This window comes from Lagopus leucura, unplaced genomic scaffold (genome assembly GCF_019238085.1).
Source record: "Lagopus leucura isolate 7727_CA_CO unplaced genomic scaffold, USGS_WTPT01 Super-Scaffold_1, whole genome shotgun sequence".
Lineage (NCBI taxonomy): Eukaryota > Metazoa > Chordata > Aves > Galliformes > Phasianidae > Lagopus > Lagopus leucura.
In genome coordinates, this window is record NW_024962250.1 from 26,222,664 (window position 1) to 26,244,835 (window position 22,172).

The 22,172-nt window shown below is 33.6% G+C and overlaps 1 protein-coding gene across 2 annotated transcripts in view; it reads right to left on the reverse strand.

Moving 5' to 3' along the window:
* The window catches only part of EML5 (EMAP like 5), a 94,038-nt gene that overhangs the window by 8,636 nt on the left and 63,230 nt on the right, over window positions 1–22,172 (reverse strand). For both annotated transcript variants that reach the window (XM_042870104.1, XM_042870114.1), the window contains exons 28-37: window positions 12,356–12,434; window positions 11,643–11,772; window positions 10,844–10,942; window positions 8,089–8,109; window positions 5,708–5,881; window positions 4,103–4,311; window positions 2,764–2,921; window positions 1,472–1,586; window positions 802–990; window positions 439–611 (exon numbers count right to left, since the gene is read on the reverse strand). In XM_042870104.1, the coding sequence (XP_042726038.1) occupies window positions 439–611; window positions 802–990; window positions 1,472–1,586; window positions 2,764–2,921; window positions 4,103–4,311; window positions 5,708–5,881; window positions 8,089–8,109; window positions 10,844–10,942; window positions 11,643–11,772; window positions 12,356–12,434 (1,347 nt within the window). The remainder of the gene's footprint in view (window positions 1–438; window positions 612–801; window positions 991–1,471; window positions 1,587–2,763; window positions 2,922–4,102; window positions 4,312–5,707; window positions 5,882–8,088; window positions 8,110–10,843; window positions 10,943–11,642; window positions 11,773–12,355; window positions 12,435–22,172) is intronic.

A 22,172-nucleotide genomic window follows, 5' to 3' on the forward strand; every position in this document is an offset into this window, starting at 1 on the left:
GGTGATCAATCAGAGGTTCAGGCCGTGACTCAGCAGTTCCCATACACCCTCCTACACATTGTCTTACCCTGCTCTTTCTTACACCTCCTGATCTGCCCTGTGATTATGATAGTCTCTTCTTATTTTTTGTTTACTTTCTCCTTCCTCTTTCATTTTAACTAATCTTGAATTCTTGGCAGTATCACCTGAAACCCACTACTATAGAAGGCCTGGTTTTGATTGCTTATTATTTACTTTTAAAGTTCATGTAGTTCATCCTTCCTTTTTACTACAGGTACAAGAATAATGACACCAACTCATGCATGCACTGATTCCAGCACCCTGAAATGTTACTGCAATCCTCCTCAGAAAGTACTCAATTAAATTATATTCTTTAAAAATCAAAAGAATAGAAATGTCAAGGATATTACAGCATACAAATTCATTGCATTTTCTAACCTGATATCTTGGATAGCTGATCTTCTATCTCTTTTTTTCCCCCAAATCTTCAGAGAGGTCACAAGCAAGATAATAAATTCTCCATTTTTCATGCCAATAGCTACCATATCACCTTCTGGGCTGTAACAAACAGTACGAGCTGCGTGTCCTAAGCTGACTTTGTTCAGCATCTTCTGTGAAGGAATAAAAATGCAGAAGAGTAAATGTTTCTTTTTTGTTCTTATTTCAAAAGTACTTTATGTTTGTAACATCACATGAATCTTTCTCAGAGTAGATTTAAAAGCAAGCTTTGAGTCTGCAAAATCATCCCAAGTCCAGCATTCTTTTTAATTTTTCTCAAAACAACTGTTTTTCAACACCTACCTTTTCAGCAATATCCCAGAGCCGTACTGTGCCATCTTCTGCAGCAGAAAGGAAAAAATCTCTGGAAGGATGTGTTGCTAGGCCCCAGATTGGTCCATCCATATGACCATTAATTAAAATGTTACATGCAGCATTTTTTTCTCCAACTTCAATTATTTCAGCATTTCTTGTGCCAACAAGAATTTTTCCCTTAAACAGTAAAAGAATCATCTCTGATATAACACATTAACTATTTCTGATTAACATTAGTAAAGATATAAATCAAAGCTATACTTACGTTAAGAAAATCTGCTCAAATCAACTAATCAAAGCTAATTTACTTTTTAAACTCAGCTATGATCTATTGAAGTAGAAAGGAGTACACAAGTGGTAGCAGATGACTTATTGCTTGCCAGTCAGATATTTGAAAAGTGAAAAAAATATAAAATAGAAGTCCTTGTTAGTCTACAATCAAAATATATAATGAACATTAACCTAATTTGGACTAAGATCTCCTGAAGTAGATTTCTTTTTCCTGTTTTCAAGTCAGTTGTAGATAACTTGCAGCAAAACTTTTCATTTCAAATACCAATTATTGGAGAGAGAGGAAGGGATGTGCCATATTTTTAATGCTATAAAAATCAAACCACAAGTTGTAAGCTTTATTTCAAACACATGATGATTCCTTTACCTTGCCCCTACAAACAGAGCGAACGCAGTCAGTTATTTGCCCTGTCTCCAGTCTGAAGGCACGACATCGTTTCAGTTCTTGATCCCATAGTTTAACAGCTCCTCCTTCCTTTGATCTATTATGAAAGTATGAACAACTGTGAGTATAATGGCTGGCGCAAAAAGGACAATTAATATAAAAGAAATATATATAATTTAATGTAATTTACTGTAATTGATGCATTTGAGTGTTTTAAATCATTAAACATCCATTAGTTTTTACTGAACAAGTGAGGCTCTATACTGAGCCTGCTAGCTAAGCAAGAAATACTGATTCAAAGTCCTCACTGTACTACTTTACAGAAAAAGCTGAAAGATGGTCACTGCTAAGCCTGCTTTAAATTAGTAGATCTTGGAGAATTTGTCTAGTCAAAGGAGCAATTAACAATATGAACAAATTGCCACCTTATTATTAGGACTGACTGCATTTATCAAAATACGTTCCCTGTTTCCCTCAACTACACATCTTTTACTACATTTGCCGTGAAATACATTGCAAAAGATATAGGAGAAAAATCATACAATGTTAACCACATGAGACAACAAACTCAAGTGTTAATCATCAAAGCACAAAGTATTCCTGTCATTTTCAGGAGAGCTGGTATTCCAGTGAAAAACACAATAGAATCAAAAGAGTTTTCAAAAATGAGTTGATGTTTTAAAGCATTATAAATCTGGCATTTCCAGTAGAGCCAGGACATATGTTTAACTTGTGTTCAAAAAGAAAATCTCTCCTAACAAAAAATGTAATGTTCCATAATGCTGAGCAACTTGGATTATGGAAGAAGATCTGACAAAGAACTCCAAAAATTTTCATCACAGTTACTGCTGGTGTACAATTATCATTAGAAGAAATAAGAAGAAAATAGAATATAAATTGCTAGTACTTACAACACAATATATTTTTTTCCTGATATAACTGTTTTGACAAATGATTTGTTATTACACTCAAAGAGATTGGATCAAAAGAGGCTAATGAACTGCAATTAAGAAGGCCAAGGTGGAACTAAATACACAATTTTCCTGAACACAGAATTTGTTTTGTGTAATTTCAGTGCTTCAGTACTTGAATACATACTTGAAGCTCACAAAGTAGTGGCTTTGGAGATAGTAGTTACTACTTAGGGTGACTACTACTCTCCAAGCTTTAATGTCTCAATCAGCTTCTCAGTGTTAGAAGGAATTAATCCAAATCTTTTTAAAGAATAAATGTGTGTGCAGGAGAGAAAAAAAAAGAAAAATAAGATGACTCACGGCCTTTCCTTGCCTCCTGTAACAATCAGACCATCTCTCAAGGTGGTGTACATTGTGAAAACTGGTCCATTGTGAGCTTTGGCCACAATTCGTATCAACACATGATCTTTCCAAACACAAACATCTCCACTGATAGTACCTGTAAATGTCAAGTTATTCTGAAAAGAGGAAAAATATACTCAACAATTGATTCTGAGTAAGGCAGGAAGTAAAATATTCAGAAACACAGATCACAACCATTTGCTTTTTATGCTAAATTGCCCTTTTTAATTTTTCCGCTTGTGTAGAGCAACCAATTGTGGAGGAGATGTAAGATACAGGTCAGAATGAGCTGTTGTATGCTTTGCTGAAATCTGATATGTATGGTTTCCTTGTCGCCATTAGGCTCCACACTGCAGAAGGAAAAGAAGTGACTTAAAACTCATCCACAGTGTAATCTACGTTTTAAGTACATCAGTCGTACACAAATATTCTTAAAGAAGCAAAAAACCACGAGCAGTTTTGACATTTGCCATGAGTGCACCATTCTCCTAGGTGCATTATGACTTTAGTAACCAGTAGGTTTATGAAGAAAGCAGTCTGTCTTAGAATAAAGTTGTGTGTTTCCCTTTATTTCTGCTTGTTTCTGAAAGGTAATTCAAGTAATTATGTCTTATTTTAAGGCCATTTTCTTCAGATATACTATAAGCTAACAGGAACTGATAACTGAGCAAAACTGTTTTATTAAGTGAAGAATCCTCAAATTCAGTGTCTCGTATTTTAGTATTAGTATAGATTCAGTAAGAACACTTTCCTTGAATTGAATGGTGTTGATTTCCTACATTCTTATTAAAAGGGTCAGGGCAGTGGCCTCTGATAAATGAGTAAATTGAAGAGGACTGGGATTGAACTTGGGAGCAAATCCTCCAATCATCCTCACAACGTAACTGTTTGGCTGTTTTCAACCTTTGTTTCAGAGCACTGGAACCAACTCCTTCTCAGACAACATCAAGGAAGTTTTCAGAACTGCTCCCTACAGGCAGAATGGAGAAAACTCCAAGTTTGGCTTTATTCAGCATACACATCTTTTTATAAAATCCTCATGAGCTTTGCATCCTCAAAGAAGCTCATATCGCACTCCAGGACATTCAGCATACAGATCTATTTACACACTAAGTGTTATTAGTTGGTATTAATTCTAAATAAAAAAAACAGAAATGCTAAACTGAGTTTATTAAGACAACTGATACAATCATTTGCAGGATATTACAGTCTCATTTGAATTGGGAAAAAAGCAAACACCAGAGAAGAGTCAATCATTTTTTTATGCATATATTTTAAAATAGCTTAAGGTACGTACAGCTCCAAAAGCTACAGACAGCATTGTCTGCATTCGGGCATCTTCTATGGAACTCAGTAGCCCTTTTTTACTGAGAAGTGCTCTTCCAGCCAGTGTCCAGAACCTCACGTGTTTCACTCCCACAGAAACAAACTGGGTATCTGAATCCGGTCTGAATTCTGCTACAAATATACGCTGGTTATGACCAGCTCGGCTGGCAATTTTGGCACCTGGAAAAAAAGAAAATGGACTTTAAAAATTCACTCAGAAAAATATACATTTATGGCAATATTTATTTATTTGTTTGTTTGTTCATTCTGGAGAATGATGATTCATCCAAGACCACACAGGTCATGAAGAAAAGCGAAATCTGCTCCTAAATTACAATTAAGCTAGAAATGATTTAGTAAGACCTACCACTGAGATGTAACACCTAATGAACGTGCTCTCTACTTATAGATTTCAATTTCCTCAAGAATGTAAGAAAATTAGGAGCACAGATCCAAATAAGCATCCATCTACTCTTAAATTACAAGGAATCCTCTAAAACTGACAAACTGCATACAAACTACAAGAGACTAATGAAAGACCACCCTGGAAATTTTGTCTAAAGATATTTTATTTTTTTCTGGAGAAAATGCAGGAACTGACTTCATTACAAACTACTGCCATGTAATGCTCTTTTAGTCTTTTCAGGCTGATTACAACTTCGACCCATGCACATGAAGATTCCTGAATAATTTTATTACCTGCAAAAGACATTTTGTTACCTGGCTTCTTGTGGTATTTAGTTCTTTCCAGGACATGTATTTCTTAGCTGCCACGCTGAAGCTGAGTCATCTCTTATAGATTACTATAGATACTTTTTTACTGAAAGGGCGGTGAATTGCTATGCATGCTTCCACCACAAATGTGTATAGCATACATACTTGACGCAGCATCCAGATAGACAAGTTGTGGAGGATCATTTGCATGAATTTGGCAGCCGATTCATAAAATTCTGAGAGATACTAGCCAATTAACAGAAATCTCTGAAGTAAGAGGAAATAAATCAACAAGTCTAGAGAATCAATTTTGAAGTCTGAGCACAGCTTTTCCAGACAGGAAGCAGATGGCTTTGTCCTAAATCCTGACTCATACAACATCATTCAGAAATACTGTAGTATAACTTAACACACAAATAATGTAGTGGCACAGAGGAGCCATACTAGTACTATGTTTCTGCAGTGTTTAACTTCTAGAGCATTATTTTAGGTGTAAAGCAAATAATCAGACTTTAGGGAAGAACAGAAAATTTAATCTGGAAGTAACAAAGATATTTATAAACGGTAAAAAACAAGCAGCAAAGGAATGACTTAATTTTTATTTTTTAAGATGAATATGATTTTCTTTAATTATTCTATTTGTAAATCAGTGAACAATGTTGATCTTAACCCAGCAGCTCTATAAGCAGTTATTAAAACAGATAAGTACTTTTAGTTTGCTGCTGCTTACAGGGCATAGAGCACAGCATTTACCACAACAATTTTCTATCTACTGATATTTTTATGTTACAGTTGTCTTTGCCTCAACTCAATATACTTCAAACAACATAAACACATTCTACAAAAAGAATCACTTTCCTACCTTCCTGCCACTTCCAAATGGTAATGGTATGTTCAGGATCAAGCCCTACAGAGAGCAGCAGTTTGCCAGTGGCACTGAAACTGACTGAGCAAACTCCCTTAGAATGGTAGCACCGCAGTACTGATAGCGTCTGTTTGTTCATTGCATCCCACACATGAATAGAAGGAGCTGTAGCTACATAAACATATAAAAAAAAGTTAATTAGTGCAAATTTTTACAGTGTGTAATGATTTGCTCTCTGAAATACATATTTTTTAATAAGATAAAAAAAAAAATTCTTATCAGACAAAAAGAAAATAAGAAAAGAAAGATTTTGGCCTCCCTTTGAAAACCAATTTCATGAGAACAGGTTCCTTAAGCCAGGTCTAAAATGTTGGTCTCATTACACTACCAGAGATAAAACCGTTGCTTAATGTTTTATTGGACTTACAAAGCTCTGCAAATCTTTTAACGAAAGCTATCTATCTTCTCCTGTTTTTATTCTAGAAATACTCAGCTCAACATGCTATCTCAAGCCTCTACAAATAGTAAGTAGACGATCAGGAACACAATTTCTATGTAGGGCTTTTGAACAACTGATAGATTCTGAGAAATCAGTTCACAGTGCAAGACCAAAATCTCCTTTTCTACAAAATGGCCATCTGTCTGAAATGCATGCTCTCTTGGGAGAACACCGAGTTTGCTCACTGAAGTAGAACAACTAGGGTATTTAACTCAGTTTGTATTGTTTAGACTGCAAGCTCTGCAGTTAGAACCATCTTAACCATCTTTCCATACTACTGATGTATAATGTATTTCTAATATGATAACAGCTAGTGTTTTTTTCCAAATGTAATGCCTTCTTTGCAGATCTTACAATCCGACTGTAGTTCATAATCTCTGAGAAGCGTTCAGGGCATCTCCAGGATGACAAGAGTCTCTCTGAAAATTCTTTCCTTCTAATCTCAAAGAAATCTGCAGATCTGGAAGGTTATCGGTTGCTATCTAAGACCCAGATTCATGGAAAAACATTTAATTCAGCTCCTGACTATGTGTCTGTAATTAGCTAAATCTAGCCTCCCAAAGGCACTCATATAATGAGAAAGAGTGTGCACAGGGACTTAGGTAAAATTTTAGTCACAAATATATCTTCAATAAGATGAAATAAATCAATACCAAGACATTATGAAACTTAATTTGCCAGTCTAGCCTATGACAAACATTGCTGCTTCAAAAAACCCTAAATCACTGCAGAAAACAGTATCTAGAAAAGCTATTGAGAGGAAGGGTGCCAAATATCCATCAATAAATTTCAAGTGAAATAATCTGTATCTTTATAATGAAAGCAACCAGCAGCTTGGATTCCAGACTAATGGTTCCATAAAGAAGAAAAAATAAGAGTGTTGGTTTCAGGCAGTGACAACAGAATTTAGTAATATATACAAGCTCAAAGCAAAGTTGCAATAGGAAAACAGCAAGTGAGAAGGAAAGTCTCCAGGCATTATATGCAGCAATTGAGATATTCTTTTACATTAAAAAACCATATAATCACTGCTTATTATATACAATTTAAAAGTGTAGGAAAAGGTACCTATATTCTTCCTCCCATCCTTAGAGCAAGCACAATTTGGCATATTTGAAAGAAGTCAACACATATTAAGAATGCCAATGTACATCTGTTCTTCAAGGAACAATCTTTAGATGCACATGAAGATTATTTTACTCTCTAGGTAGACATTAACACATATTTATGCATCTCTGAAGATATGTCATAAGACAATTATGGCTGCCCAACAATGAACTCAGTCACACATGATGGTGATGATTTTTTAAGGTTTCATTTGAAAAAACACACACTAATAAAAATAGCTCAGTCAAGACTGTCAAAGACCCAAAATGATACATTAAAAACTAACACAATAAAAAACATTTTGGATAAGTGGTAATACATGCATGACAATCATACATAAATGTGAAAGGTGATTGCTTTATTCACTCAGTCACGTAGGCCTCCTCAATAGAATTTATGTTGAAAATCTGTAATTTAAACTCTACTCAATTAAGTATCTAAAAAAACTTCTAATGGTCAGCCCCAACATGCCTATAAAACCTGCAAACATCCAGAGGAATGCTACAGTAGCAATATGCATTAGAACTCACTAATTACTGGGCAATATGAAGGGAATGTGTTACAACAAAATAGGCATTGTGTTCTAACATTTTGATTTTTAATGTTCTAATATCTACAATTTGCTGAAATATCGTTGTTTGTATTCAGTGCTAACAGTACAGGGTTTTAATAAACTAAAATGAACTCATGTCATTTATTGCTCTGTAAAATTGTAGATGGCTACTAGATAGGCTAACTACACCTGAAGATGTTAAAATTTTATTTCCCTTACCTGACATATCTGCTGAGTCTCCTGTAATGGAAAAGCAGCAGAAAAATAATTAGATCAGAGATAAGATAAGTGCTAAAGAAAATATATGTCATATTTAGTGTAAATTCTTAACACACACTTTGATGTCATCTCCTTGCATTGGAGCAGCATCAACACTGCGTTTCATGTTAAAGATGAATTACTGATAAATAGTGGTCACACTGGAAATATGAATTAGTAGAGTGGATATGTTTTTATTTCTATTTTGAGTTACAACACAATTAATTTTATTTTGCTGTATGAGGGCTGCTCTGAAAGTACTGCCTCCTACTTTGTTATGTTGGTCCACAACATAAGAGGTAGATGTTGGTGGTACAGCAGTAGTGGCTGCATCTTCCCATCCTTATTCTGTTAAATTTTATTGCCATGTGACAATGGCAGCAGAAGGGCAGTGAGGCAATGGGTGTTGTGTCTCAGCAGAGGTGGCATGAAAGACAAGCCACATTCCAGGCAGCCATGCACACCCGTTACACCATGACATGAAGAGCATCTCTATCAGCTTGTCCACACGAATTGGTAGATTATATCCATTATATCCAGCTGAACATCAGCTTCAATGTACTGGAAACAATGGTGGCAGTGTTGGAACATTGCAAAATATACAGCATAGAGTCCCCTAAATGTTCACACAGGAACAGAAAGAACCCTGTATGCAAGTTTGTCAAGACCTTTTAAACCGATGCAAGTCTGAAGGTGACAGCTTTCTGGATAACACCATTACTGGTGACAAGACACCACTGTGAACTGGAATCAAAGCAGCAGTCCATGATGTGGCAATACAGAAATTTGCACTAAAGAAAAGGCTCAAGTGAGGATTTTTATGAGCATAACATGCAGGCTCTTGTTCACTGCTAGTGAAAATGCATAGCTAATGGTGGTGACTACATTGAAAAATAGCTAAGAATTTGCTCTATCAAATAGTGCTTATGCTCTATCTATCCTCTGTAGTTTCCATGGAAATAAATAGGAGACATTACTTTTGGAACAACCTACCTACTTCAAGTATCTCTGCCAACTCTAAATAAAAACAACCTCCTGTATACATTACTGATATCTTAAGAAATTAAGTGGAAAAAATGCCATTTACTATTCTGCTAATAAGTAATGTTTTACTACGACCTCACAAGTGGCAAATACACTCAATGATCGTCTATAGGTGTGATAAGAAATCAGGACTATTGGCTCAGGTATTGGAAAATACTGCGGAAATGCTATACAAAAGCATTGCGGTTTAGAAATGCTTGAAGTTAGTATGTCTGTAAATTTTTGAAGGCTTAAATCATGATAGTGAAGCTGTGTTTATGTCAATCATATCAGTGAGACAAGTAGCAGCAGTTTAATAAGTTCTTCATGAAATTTGTACATCTAAATGTCTGTTTGCAATTTAAAAAACAAGTGCTGGAAGATAGTTTTATGCCATTTTATCTTTCTAAACATATTTTTTTTCTTACAAAGAATTCTGTAGTTAGTTTTCAAGTGTCGTCATCTGCTCCTGATTTATATCCCATAATACACATTATGAATGAACTGAAATTGTTCTACTGGTAGTTGATGTAAAAATGACTATGCAATAAAAAACCATTAAGGGTCCCATATTTCTTCTTGGGTAAAATAAACACTGAAGAAAGTGATTCATGCAAAGAATAGATCTTCACAATATTATTACATTATTCCCATATATTCTACCCTACAGAATAATAAACAGGGCTAGAGTAAGAAATCTGCTGAAGAAGTCCTAAGACAACAACAAAAAAAATCTAGATTCTTGCAAATATTCTTTGCAATCAAACCATAGGCAAAAATCTGCAGATAACTATTTCTGGATAAATTATTACAATTCCTTTAAATTGATGAGGAGGAAAGTCAAAGAAATTTAGTTTAGCTGTTAGTATCATCAGTGAGTCAGTTTTAATGAAACACACACTTAAGAATCCAAAAGATGCATGAAAGAAGGTAAGAAGCTCTGCCAAACTGACCAGACTCAGATGTAAAACTAGGAAAAAAAAAAACCACGGAAAAAAAGAAACAACCAAGCTGTTTTTGATTAAGCAATGATTTTTTTGTGTGTTCTATGCACTAAGGGAAATAATGTATGCTTCCACCTACCAAAACACAACTGCAAGTATGAAAATAGTCATTATGTTCTAAGACTACAGAAAAAAATTATTTTCATTTGAAAAAAAGGGGTCTTAGTCGAGCTATGCAAATACAGGGTAGTATGGTTTCTTTTGCCTTCTTTGTTGTTGTTGAGCTCATAGATTAATTGCAATGTTACCATGAAATTTCTCCCTTTTCCCCGAAAATCTAAATTTATCTGTAGGGATTATTAGGTCTTGGTTTCTGTATAAATTCTTACAGCTACGCATTATCAAAACTCTCTGATTAAACAGCCCTACACGATGAAGTAACTAGTTTAAGTATTCTGGTTTAACACAAGCTGATAAATAAATACAGAGTAATATAATGGGGCTTAAGATTTCCCAACAAATATCTTTTTCATAATACTACAAACAGATGATAAGCTTCATCTTTCAAACCACAACGTTTTTCTTTAATTTATTAAATTATACTCAAACATATAAAGAGGACAGGTAACTGAGTAACACTCATACGAACGGAGATAGCATAATCAAATACTTTTGTGAATTATCATGAACTCACAAGGCCTAAATGCATGCTCTTATGTTAGTTTCTTTTTACAAAAATACAAACATACCTACTTGGCCAGTTGCCACTATGTTGGTAAACTTGGGGTGCTGATTTACAGTGAGGCACAAAATATCATCATTATGTTCTTGGTAAAAAGACTGAGAACCTAGAATAATAAAAAAAAATAATTCAGCTTTAATTAAAACATTTACACACATACAGACATCTTTAACGTTTGAAAACTTTGTAATATTTGTTACAGAAAAGTATTATGGCAATGTTACAGTTTGGAGCTTACCCCAGAAAACAGAAACCTCTGATTTATTTTTTTTTTAATCTCAATTTTAATACATAATACTCAATAACTCTTCAGACGTTTTCTTTGTCAAGTTGCTGAAACACCACAGAAACAAATGGTATTGAGTTTTTAAAAGGCCTGCTTTATCTGAACTAAATTGCATATAGTGAATGATGTGATGTAGAGGACTGAAAAGTAAAACAAATTGAAAAAAAAAATTCAGATTTAGAAAATATTAAACCACACTGTTCAAAAGTTCTAGCTTCTAGGATAATTTTAGCAGGCAAGTTCCAGAAAGCTCACACCAAAATAATCAAATCTTTACTTTCTGCAAAATTCAGTACCCAGAAATATTTAAATACATAAAACTTGCAGAAATATTTGAATACATAAAGCTTGCTTATGCAGATACTATTTATGATCTCCACAGGAGGTATCTTTTGCAACAGTGAATAAGAACATTAGTTTTTCCACTTAAACTTATTAGATTTAAATTTTACCAATAATTTCATAAGGTCTAGCATGATATGCAAGAAGAAATACTATTCTTGAGTGGGTTTTCTCCTACCTGTTGCCACATTATACAAGATCCCAATAGATGCAGTATGATAGATAACATCAGCACCATCATTCAAATAATGCACATTGTTCCGGCAGTCCTTGCCTCGGTACCCAAACACCAGCTCCAAAATTAGGTCCTAAGAAAGACATTTAAGTACATCAATCAAAATCATAAAGCAATTAGTAAAATTTACAATGTTTTTTAGGATTTTGTTTTTGAAACATGCTCTGATGTGGTAACAGAAAAGGAGTTGAATGGTGTCTCAAACCAACAGAAACTAAAGTCTTGCCTTTTGTCAGGTTACGAACACCGATACGCAACTTAGTTCTAGCTGCCAATTAAAAATGCTGAAGTACAACCTAAAACTTCTAGAACACTGGTGGCAAAAGGTCATTTTGTACTCTAAAACAAATGTTTCGTTTCAGGTTGTAAAAAATATATCAGTTGACATGAAGAATTGCATTTTTCACAGTTAAGTGAAATTTCTACTTCAGATTAACCAAAGGTGAGTTTTTGCATTGGCTATGCACAACAAAAAACAGGTGTTGGAGCCAAAGGTATCATTAATTTTGAGCTTTACTTAAATAAAAAAAAAAAAACACACTTTTTTTTTTTTAAAACACAACTGTTAACAGTAATAAACAATTACCTAAATAAGACAGTGCTTTTAGTGCTTTCTACATACTGCATATAAAAAAGATCAATGTGCTTTTTCTTACCTCTATAGGTCTCTTTTTTTTCCCAACATTATTTGTTTGAAGTTTCTCAGGCTGTGGCAATGCCCTACTAACTGGTGGTCTGAAATAAAGAACTGTGAATAAGAGAAGGCTGTCCGTCACCCATTCCATACTAACACAGTACCTTCTAACCTGCTACTGCATACGGAAAATGTCTAGCATCATCCTGCTTAACTGACATTTGTGTTCATCTTTAAAAGATCCTTCTGTCAAAGTAAAAAAACACGCCTTACTTCAGAAATGTTGAATGTGCTACACTGCCTGACAATTCTTCCAACAACCCATGAGATAAAAGCAAAAACTTGTTTTTCAACAAATGGCAACTGGTAGATTTTAATTGCGTATTCTCATAGTACTTCCATCTTCCCCGTGCCTGTTTTATCTAAATAGTTGACATCATCATTCCTTTTTCCCACAATTCTCGGTAGGATCTATTTTTTCTTATTATAACTGTTCATAAGGAACTCCAGGTACAACTGCCCATTCGTTCTTATAGCAACAAATGCAAGTTATTTCAACATTCAGAAGTAAATCATCACCACGCAAATGCATGAATATTAGCATTAACTTATATTCCACTGTTCTGAATAGTCCAGATTTAAGAAATGTCAAATAGATATGCCTGATACAGAACTATAGCATCTTTCAGATAATGTTCAACTGCTTATACCCAAAGAAATAAATACATTTTGTTGACCAAAGTCAGACAGTTGTTTCTGTTTTGCAGGAGCAATTGTTATTGACTACAGATGAAATACACATGGCTGCATAAAGAAAATGAGAGAGACCCTTGAGAGGAACAGTTCATTTAAAACTAAAATCTAATGACAGATTCTGCGAAATTCAGATTATTTAAGCCAGAAGGCAGTGTGACAAACTGGTATCATACATAAAACAACACATCAACTCTCTTCAATACTTCTTTTAGTACGAATTTATCCTTTAATTCCATCTTTGTTCAAGTGATGTCTTTGATGCAATTAAGCACCGTACCTTTTCTAGCAACAACAGATGATGGTTTTTTAATATCAATTTTGAGCTAAAAAATACTATTTCAATTATCCAAGTACAATACCATTTTCTGAGATGTATCATATTCTCCCATTTTCTCTGCCCAATTTGAGTATAATTCATAGGTTTATTGTGTCACAAATCAAAACAATTGTACATATAACACAGATTATATTGCAGATACAAACTGTGCTCTGAAATACTTCAGTTACTTCCACTATACATAGAAGCCTGTAAATGCCTACAAAAAAAAATTTCAAAAGAAAACCAGATGACAAACAAAGTATTGTTGAAGGTTTGTATCACCCAAACACAATCAATTTTTGAAAAACTGGCTACTGTGTGAAATACAGCCTGAAAGAGACCCTTACAATATTTAATTCAGTGACATAAATCTGTATTTTACAAAATGTAAAATCTTAAAAATAGAAAATCCAAGTCCATGTATAAAAGAAAATATTATTTTACACTGGATAACTAACACACTGTGTCTTTTCACAGGGAAGGCATATAGGTTATAGTAAAAAAATTCAAACTTATTTTAATGGATGAAATCCTTAAAGATAAAAAGATAGAAAATTCAGGCCATGACAGAAAGTTACTGAGTCTCATGTTTCGTACTGCATTTCATTTTTAATATTAATAAATAAGTGCAAGTTTTATGAAGAATGGAAAACAGAACACTAAGTGAAGTATAGAGAAATATATCTAGATGTAGATGTCTACCACATACAGCAATGCAGGTCATAAAACAAGTCCAACATGCTCATGTACTAAAGGTATCTTACTCAGATAGAAATATCAAAAAATAACAGGAATGCAAGAATTTTCTTGACAAGTGCTTACACAAAAAAATGCTTCCTTAAGAACACATAATGTTGATTTTAAACTAAGCAAACACAACATGTACCTCTCTCCTTTCAAACATGAACATCATGAATAATGTTGAAATGTTGTAAATTGATTGGTCCCATTACCAGTGATTTTGTTGGTCCTAACCATTAGATTCCTCCAGATTCAGAGGAAGGAATCTTATCCTATAATAAATTAGTTTCAACATCCACTAATGTCTCGCTGTTATCTCATCTTCCATCCCATGCCGCAACTATAAAATTGAATAGCAAGAAGAGTATGGACCTCCCGAAATACATAACCTCACACTGTTATGTTGTGCATGGAACTTCTACCTGCCTGTTACAGAACTGTGCACTCAAAAATGCCTCTAGAGAAAGAGAAATCCGAGAAGTAGAAAAAGACAGACTCCTCTTACAGTTCCAGAAAGTCTTATCTGAGAGAAGGAGTAATTTCTGATGCTTATCAGATAGCATGGAAATCTTTCAGTATGGTGTCCTTTAGATTATATTGTAGCCAGTTTGGGCCAGGTTAGAGTTAGGGCTACTTCCCAGTAAAGAAAGTAGTAAAAGCCGTAAGGACATCGTTCAAGTCACAGGTTAATGTTACTGGAAGTGAAACAGAGTGGAACTCAAGATTTTTCTGCTGCTTGCACCTAGAATGTGGAATTTTTCTAACATTTGCTGCTTACTGATTCGTTGGGATAGAATAGAAGAAGTATTTCATATTTTGCAACTGCTTGTGAAGACCATCTATACTTAAAGGATTTACAGCTAGACAGACACAAATACAGGCTAATAGTCATTTTTAGCGATGTTGGTACACTAGCATTCGTACATTAGCATAAGAAAGAACGAAATAAAGTTGAAAAAAGTTGGCTAGACTATTTATACTCAGTTGCAACTCTCTTAAGTAATTTTAAAAAAATTATTCAAGTACCTGTCTATGAAACACCAACTGTAGTGTTTTAGAATGCAAACTATAAACACAGATGTATTTTTCCTGTAATTAAGTTTCAGGGTGAGAATTTGTGCACTTAAAAGCAGGAATGTTGAAGAATATCAGAATACATTTTCCAAATGCTTTTCTAAAGTTGCAAAAGCTGTTTTTCATTTGTTATTTTTAAGTACATAGAGTAACTCATTTCATACAGAATATACAGTCCTCAGGTATTTGCATGTAGAAGATAGCCTGCATGCTCATATAGTGATATGCAAAAGAGGGAAGGGAGAACAGGAAAAACATTTGGGGGTGAATGCACATATGGATGAGGTCAGTTTGAATGTGTTGAAGGAGAACTCCAGCCATCTATCACAGGGGAAATAAATACCTTGTTATTGACACTTTATTTTCAACATGAAAATAGAATTCATATTTATACATTAGCATTTCTTTTTAGGAGACTGTTTTTGTTTGATGGTTTACCAAAAAAACAGAAGCAATTTAAAGCAGCTCATGGAAAAAATACTGCTACCCACTAGTCCTGCACTGTATCTTATTTCCTATATTCATTATTGATACCATTTCCAAAGTTTTTAACAAGAATAAAGGATGGTTGCCTGAATTTTCCTTCACTGTAGTCACCATAGAGTGCTACTGATTCTTTGAGTTCAATGTCAGTTAAGACATTCCTTTATCTTTTGAAAATTACGGTATTATTACAGTGTTAGGAGGCATGGTTTCATAGAGCAAATTACAGCTGCTGGTACAACTGAAACATTCTCTTCCTCTGAATGTCATCATAGCTACACTTCGTATTTAGGTGACTGGCATAGAATTCAGCAACTGATTTTGCAATAGCATTCAGCACAAAGTGACTTTCACTGCCTTCCCATACATACCAACAAGTATGAAATAGGTAATGAATTTTATAAGAATGAATTTTTACAATTATTCTTGATAATATTTTCAAAGTCACTTGTGAAACTTTAGAGATCCAATTTCCATTAGAAGATACTGAAATCTGGTAGTTTATAAATAAGGTTCCTTACAATGATTAGTCATCATGATTTCACAATCTTGTGAGTAGTAAGTGCCTTTTTGTATACAACTGTGCACATATAGGTAATTTAATACTTAGATATTAAGCAGTAACTACAAACTGGCATGTCTACTTGTCCAAACAAGCATAAGAGAAGTCACATTTGAGATAGAGAGCAGTCCACTAGGAACTGGTCTGAGTACTAATCTATGTATTTTAATAAAAAATATTGAAAATTATTATTTATAAAACATAGAAAAGTTTAACGGTCCCTATAGTTAATTTTATATTGGTGGGTAAAGAAGTATCCAGTTTACTATATACAACAGAACTATAATGCATACATATAAACCTAAAATTTGTATGTAAAACATTACTATATTCTGAAGGTGCATGGAATAGCACCCAACGTGAGAGATGGCTTCTCAACGAAATGAGAAATGACAGTACAATGTGGAGTAGACAGCAAAATAAAAGCATTACCTGGAACCTCTTTTCAGCAGCAGGTAGGAAAGAGAAAAGGATTACTTATAAAAGTTTGTCTGAAAGCTAACTGTCAGTGAATAATACAATAATTATTTATTACTAATTTTCTGGTTTATTCTTTTATACAAGGAAATTACTACTCAATATGCTGTGCATGTTTTTTTTTTTTTTTTAATCAGTACAGAAAAATTCAGATCATTTCAATGGGTATTATGAACATATACTGCCATGAGAATATATCTCTTAGGAACACTTCCTACTGCAAACTAAAGAAGAAAGCAGAAGCATCACTGAAACCTCTGAAGTGTATGCAGTGCTTAAACAGTTGGCAAACACAACACTTGAACATCCCAAAGAAGGGTTTTGCAGGTTTAACTTCCTTGAAAGAGCTCAAAAATAGAACAGTCAACTCACTATTGAAGACAGATGTTCAAGTTCAATCATAAAAATATGTTGTTATACTAAAATACAATTATCTCAGCTAGTGAAAGTATGGGCGATACTGATCACTGCTGATCTATAGTTACTATATTTTTTCAGCAATTAGTTTATTCAGTCTGTATTGACTGAAGATATTTAGACATTTCACAAACTTTTTGCACTGGGTGATTTCTTTCAGTCATGTATGATGCACATGAGTCTATACAGACTACTCGTATCTGTACTATGCACAGGTACTTTTCATCAGTCTGATTAGCAGGTACACTTGTTTTGATTTGCTTCTAAGTAATTTGGCTGCAGAAATTTCAGTGTTTTTAACCTCAAGGCTTAATTGCTGGCATTAATGCACATTCTGATGTCAATGTGATGTGTGAGCTGCCCAAGTTCAGACAAAACAATCCTTATTTCAGTAGCTTCCTCTCCCTCTTTCAAACCTTCAGAAGAACAATTTAAGTTTATTTATTGTCTTTTTCAGGTCAAAATGAATTCTACATGTGGATCAGTTTGTAAACTGTCAAAATACAAAAAAACACTGCAGGACAAAAAAAAAAAAAAAAAGAAAGGAAAAAGAAGAAATTTTGCCACAGTGCCTGGCTTTGGATTGCACATGGGTGTAGATGCAGAGATGCTAAGAAAAATTTCGAAAGATATTTGACAGGTGGATCTTCCCAGATAAGAGATCTCAGCCCAGGGACTAAAAAACGGTATGTACTAAGAACATATGATAATGGTAACAGTGAGAGAAACACTTTAAATGTTCAAGTAGCTGACAAATCTTTGGTAAATTTATTTTAAAAAATTAAATCTGAAATCCTTCTTTAGTTTTTGAGATTTCTTGGTACAAACATTCTTATATAAGTCATATTGACAGTATCCTCTCTTTGACAGTAACAAAGAGAGAACACTTCAGGAAGGGTAAGAACAGCATAAGAATACAGTTATTTTCTCCAGGCTAATATACCAACTTCCAGAGGTTTTCAGGTCAAGGAATTGCTAAGCCAGAAGTGTTTTCAAAATTAACCATCCATGATGGGATTTTTCTTCTAAGCAATTTAACTACCACAAAACCGTATTTGGGAAAGAACTTTTAAAGGATAGAAGTAGTTTTCTGATTTAATTATGCTGACAACCCACACAACATCATACAGACAGTAGACATATTTTCAAATAAAAACATATCTTTCAATAGTGCTATTCAAAAATTATAAATAATTCAGAAATATAAATATATTTTATATTCTTATTTATTTATATTTATATAAATATAAATAATTTTATTTATAATTAATTATAAATAAAATTTAGATATGATTGGTGCCTCAAAGCCTACTACTTTTTTATTTTGATAGAAGTTAAAATAAATATTCCAATGTCAACAATACATTTATGACAATTTTATGAAGGAAATGATGTAGAGTTACTAAAGTTGGCCTTAAGCAATAAATAACATAAGCAGACTTCAATGTGATGTAACTCTGAAATCTTGTTTAGTATCTAGAACTTTTCCACAGGTTTTCATAAAGTTTTGTGTGAAATTTAAACCTTCAGCATATTTCTCTTTAGTATATTAACTTGTACAGCACCAGCATCTCGCATTTCGAAACAATATCTGTGTAACTAACTCCTAAAAGTAAACAAGAAGTCACAGGAAGAGTCTGTTAGCCCAATCTTTTTTTTTTTTTTTTTTTCAAATCATTGTATCATACAATGCCAATTGTACCAAAATGCCAACAAAGGATTTCCAATTTAATACTTAGAAAGAATGTCTCTCTAATCCAGTCTTTGTTAATTTCAAAACTTCCAATAACATGAAGATTCCTACACATCTACAACACGAAATAAGGGCTTCCAAATACACAATGAAAAACAAGTTGAAATAGATTTAATGCTAATTTAGTCTACAGTTCTATCACATCTATCTTTCCTTACTAAAGAGAATGAAAGTTCAACACAATCCCTATAATCATTTCCATTAATACTCAGCATTATTAGACCATTAGAACAACTTAATGTCAGCTGTATTATTTTACAGCTTGCCTCTTCTCTGAACATTCATTTCTTTTAGCATTACAAGCCACTAATCAAGTAACTTTTTTTTAATCACAGACACTATGCAATAAAACGAATGGTTGTGCCTAAAGATTAAGACTTGGTGTACAGCAAATTATTTCTTCCATTCATTTCTATTTTTGTAAAATGTTTTTATTCTTTATTTCAAGCAGTAGCAAAATTAGACTTAAAATTGTTAAGATTTCAAAATTTATTTATTTATTATTTACCTAATGATTTTCTTTAGAATACTGAATTGCGTGGGAAAGATTTAAATTTTTAAAAAGCCATGTTAAAAAATGGGAAAAGTTATGACTGTTGTAAAAAGAAAAAAAAAAATAAAGGCAATGATAGTTGAAAGTATGAATTGATTCAGCCTACATCTCAAATCAATGCGTTAGCCATAAAAATGATTAACACAGAAAACTGTCCTCTTCATGTGGTATTATGAAGGTGAAAACAAAATATTTCTTTGTTTCTGCTATTGCAAGGAAATAAAAAAAAAAAAAAGAAGAGAAAGCCCAGAAAACTGTGAACAGAAAACTACCTCATAACAGAACAAAAATAATCCTTTATTCAGATTCTGGAAAAAGTATTTTTATTTTGAAGTGAAGGGTCACTGGACAATAATTATTGTGATATGCTGACAGCAGAAATCCATAATTCACAGAGAAATTCCTTGCTTACCTGACTGCAGAATTCTGTACTCTCCTTTGCTTAGTCTGTCTTTTTGACCCTAGGATTCTTTTATGTTATAATGTAGAGCTTTAGCAAAACAAATTGACATTGTTTTCATTTACCTTATAACGTGTATTTGCATTTTTGATAGACTAACTGGCCTAGACCTCTGATTTCCTATGTAATCATATTCTTACATCTAGGACATTATATAAAAGCTGAGATCATGTTTTCTGCTTAATAATCAAATTAATTTTAGTGAATCAATTTTTGTTACCTAGCGGCGTCATTTATGACCAAATTCAGGCCACAGTCCAGGACTAGAGCAACCCACAGCTTCACAGATGTTTTTGTAAAGCAGAAGCAGAAGACTGAATTTTCAGGTACGCATCTTCCTTTGATTTGACCTAACTCACTTAATACTCCAAATATGAAAAAATCGTAGTCCTAGTAGTCCTTCCCTTTTCCTTCTGTACTGAGGGAACTTTATTATTCAGCCAGGTTTCAGGAGTTCCAATTGATCTCTCCAAAATATCAAAACAAGATGCCACAATCCTATGCAGTAATATTTTTGCTATAATTTTTGAAGTCTACATAGACCTAGAAATCAATTACCTGGTAGTACCTATCCCTCTCTCCTCCCATAGAGCATTAAACTCTTCTTACACTCAGCAGTAAAACAAATAAACAAATGAATATTCTCAGAAATATACACAAAATTTGTGTGCACCTGTGCTCCTTACAGTACAAGGATTCAAAAGCTCTCTCATCTAATGTCAGGCAGTCAAGTGTAACAAGCTTACATCATGTGGAATGTCATTAACCACATTCTGAGCAAAAAGCCAAATAGTCAGTAAATAAATAAAAAAAAGAAGAAACACTGTAAAGCTTACACAGAAATGCTGACTTTACAGTTAAACATTTTTAAAAGCATAAAAATAGAAGTTGATGTAAGTTGCTACATTTATGGTATGAGCTAAAATTTGGATGAAGATACTTTCTTAATTCTGTCTAGTTGACTGAAGAATATGTAGATAATAACCCAACTGCATTTCATTTGTATGATTTTACTTTGGAAACAGGGCCCACATAGCTACAAGACGTGTAGCTTCTTCTCTTTTAACTAACGTGGGCCTGTTCATCCCTGCAGTACATGCTGTGGTTCAGAGGAAAGGTGATCTGCAGCCTGAAGATTTGTTGTGCAGCAGAAGTACCTGCTTTTGACTGTGATTCTGTGAAACTGAATACGTGCAAAAACTCATTACTTAATGCAAACAAATCAGAAAAATGCTAAGTGGAGCTATCAGGTCAGATCCTTAAATATTACATAACCATTAGCACAACACTGCAGGGCAAGTTAGTAACATCGCTCTTCTCCCAGATGCTTTTTATTTTTTAGCTCCAACACAGTGATGCAGACAATGGTACAGACATTTCAGGTCTCTCTGCAACTTGCTCCTTGCACTGTTTATTCCATGTTGGATCTCTACAACAGCACTGTCACATGGACATACAAAACTTCATAATAAACTAGCAGAGCTTTTAGCCACTGTTGAGTACTGAGGAAGAGAGGATGTGAGTACTTTCTTTGCCTCATATGTCTCTTCTAACCAGTAACAAGCTACTATTTCATAGTAAAGTGTGAAAAAGTTCATTTCTATTTTGAAGTATAGCTTTATTTTTTCAAGCTGCTTAAGTTTTTAAAATGTCTTGCACTCTGTGCAATTGAACTTACCTCACTACCCCCTGCCTTCATAGGAAGCAAAAGGGAAGGAATATAAAGTAAAATAAAAATTAGTATCTATGAAAATAGACCTAAGAGGACATTTACCAATCTTAAATAATGTAAATTTCAGTAATTCAGAAGCTAAAATGCATTCAGAAACCATATCATGCTTTTATTCTTCACAGAAATGTCTTTTCCCCTTCATTTGAAATTTTAGGACCCAAAACTTTTAAGTAATGAAAGCAATTAAGTCCCTTCATCAACTTTGATACATTCTGAATCAGAATCTAGTTATCTTGCTAAAAAATTAATATTCTACTTGAAAATGAAAACCACTGCTCCATCAGTTTCAAGACAATTGTTGAATGAAATACAAGAGGTTTATAGCTTCATTTTTAACATAATTAAATCACAGCTTTCCATAACAGAAGTAAATATTTTTATTTATATCATGCATATTATTTATTTTTTGATTTCCACATCAAATCATCCAATTAATCAACAGAAAGACAACTTTTCATTTTAAATGTAAAATACGGATCATGGCTTTATATGCATGCATCCCTTTCTTAATT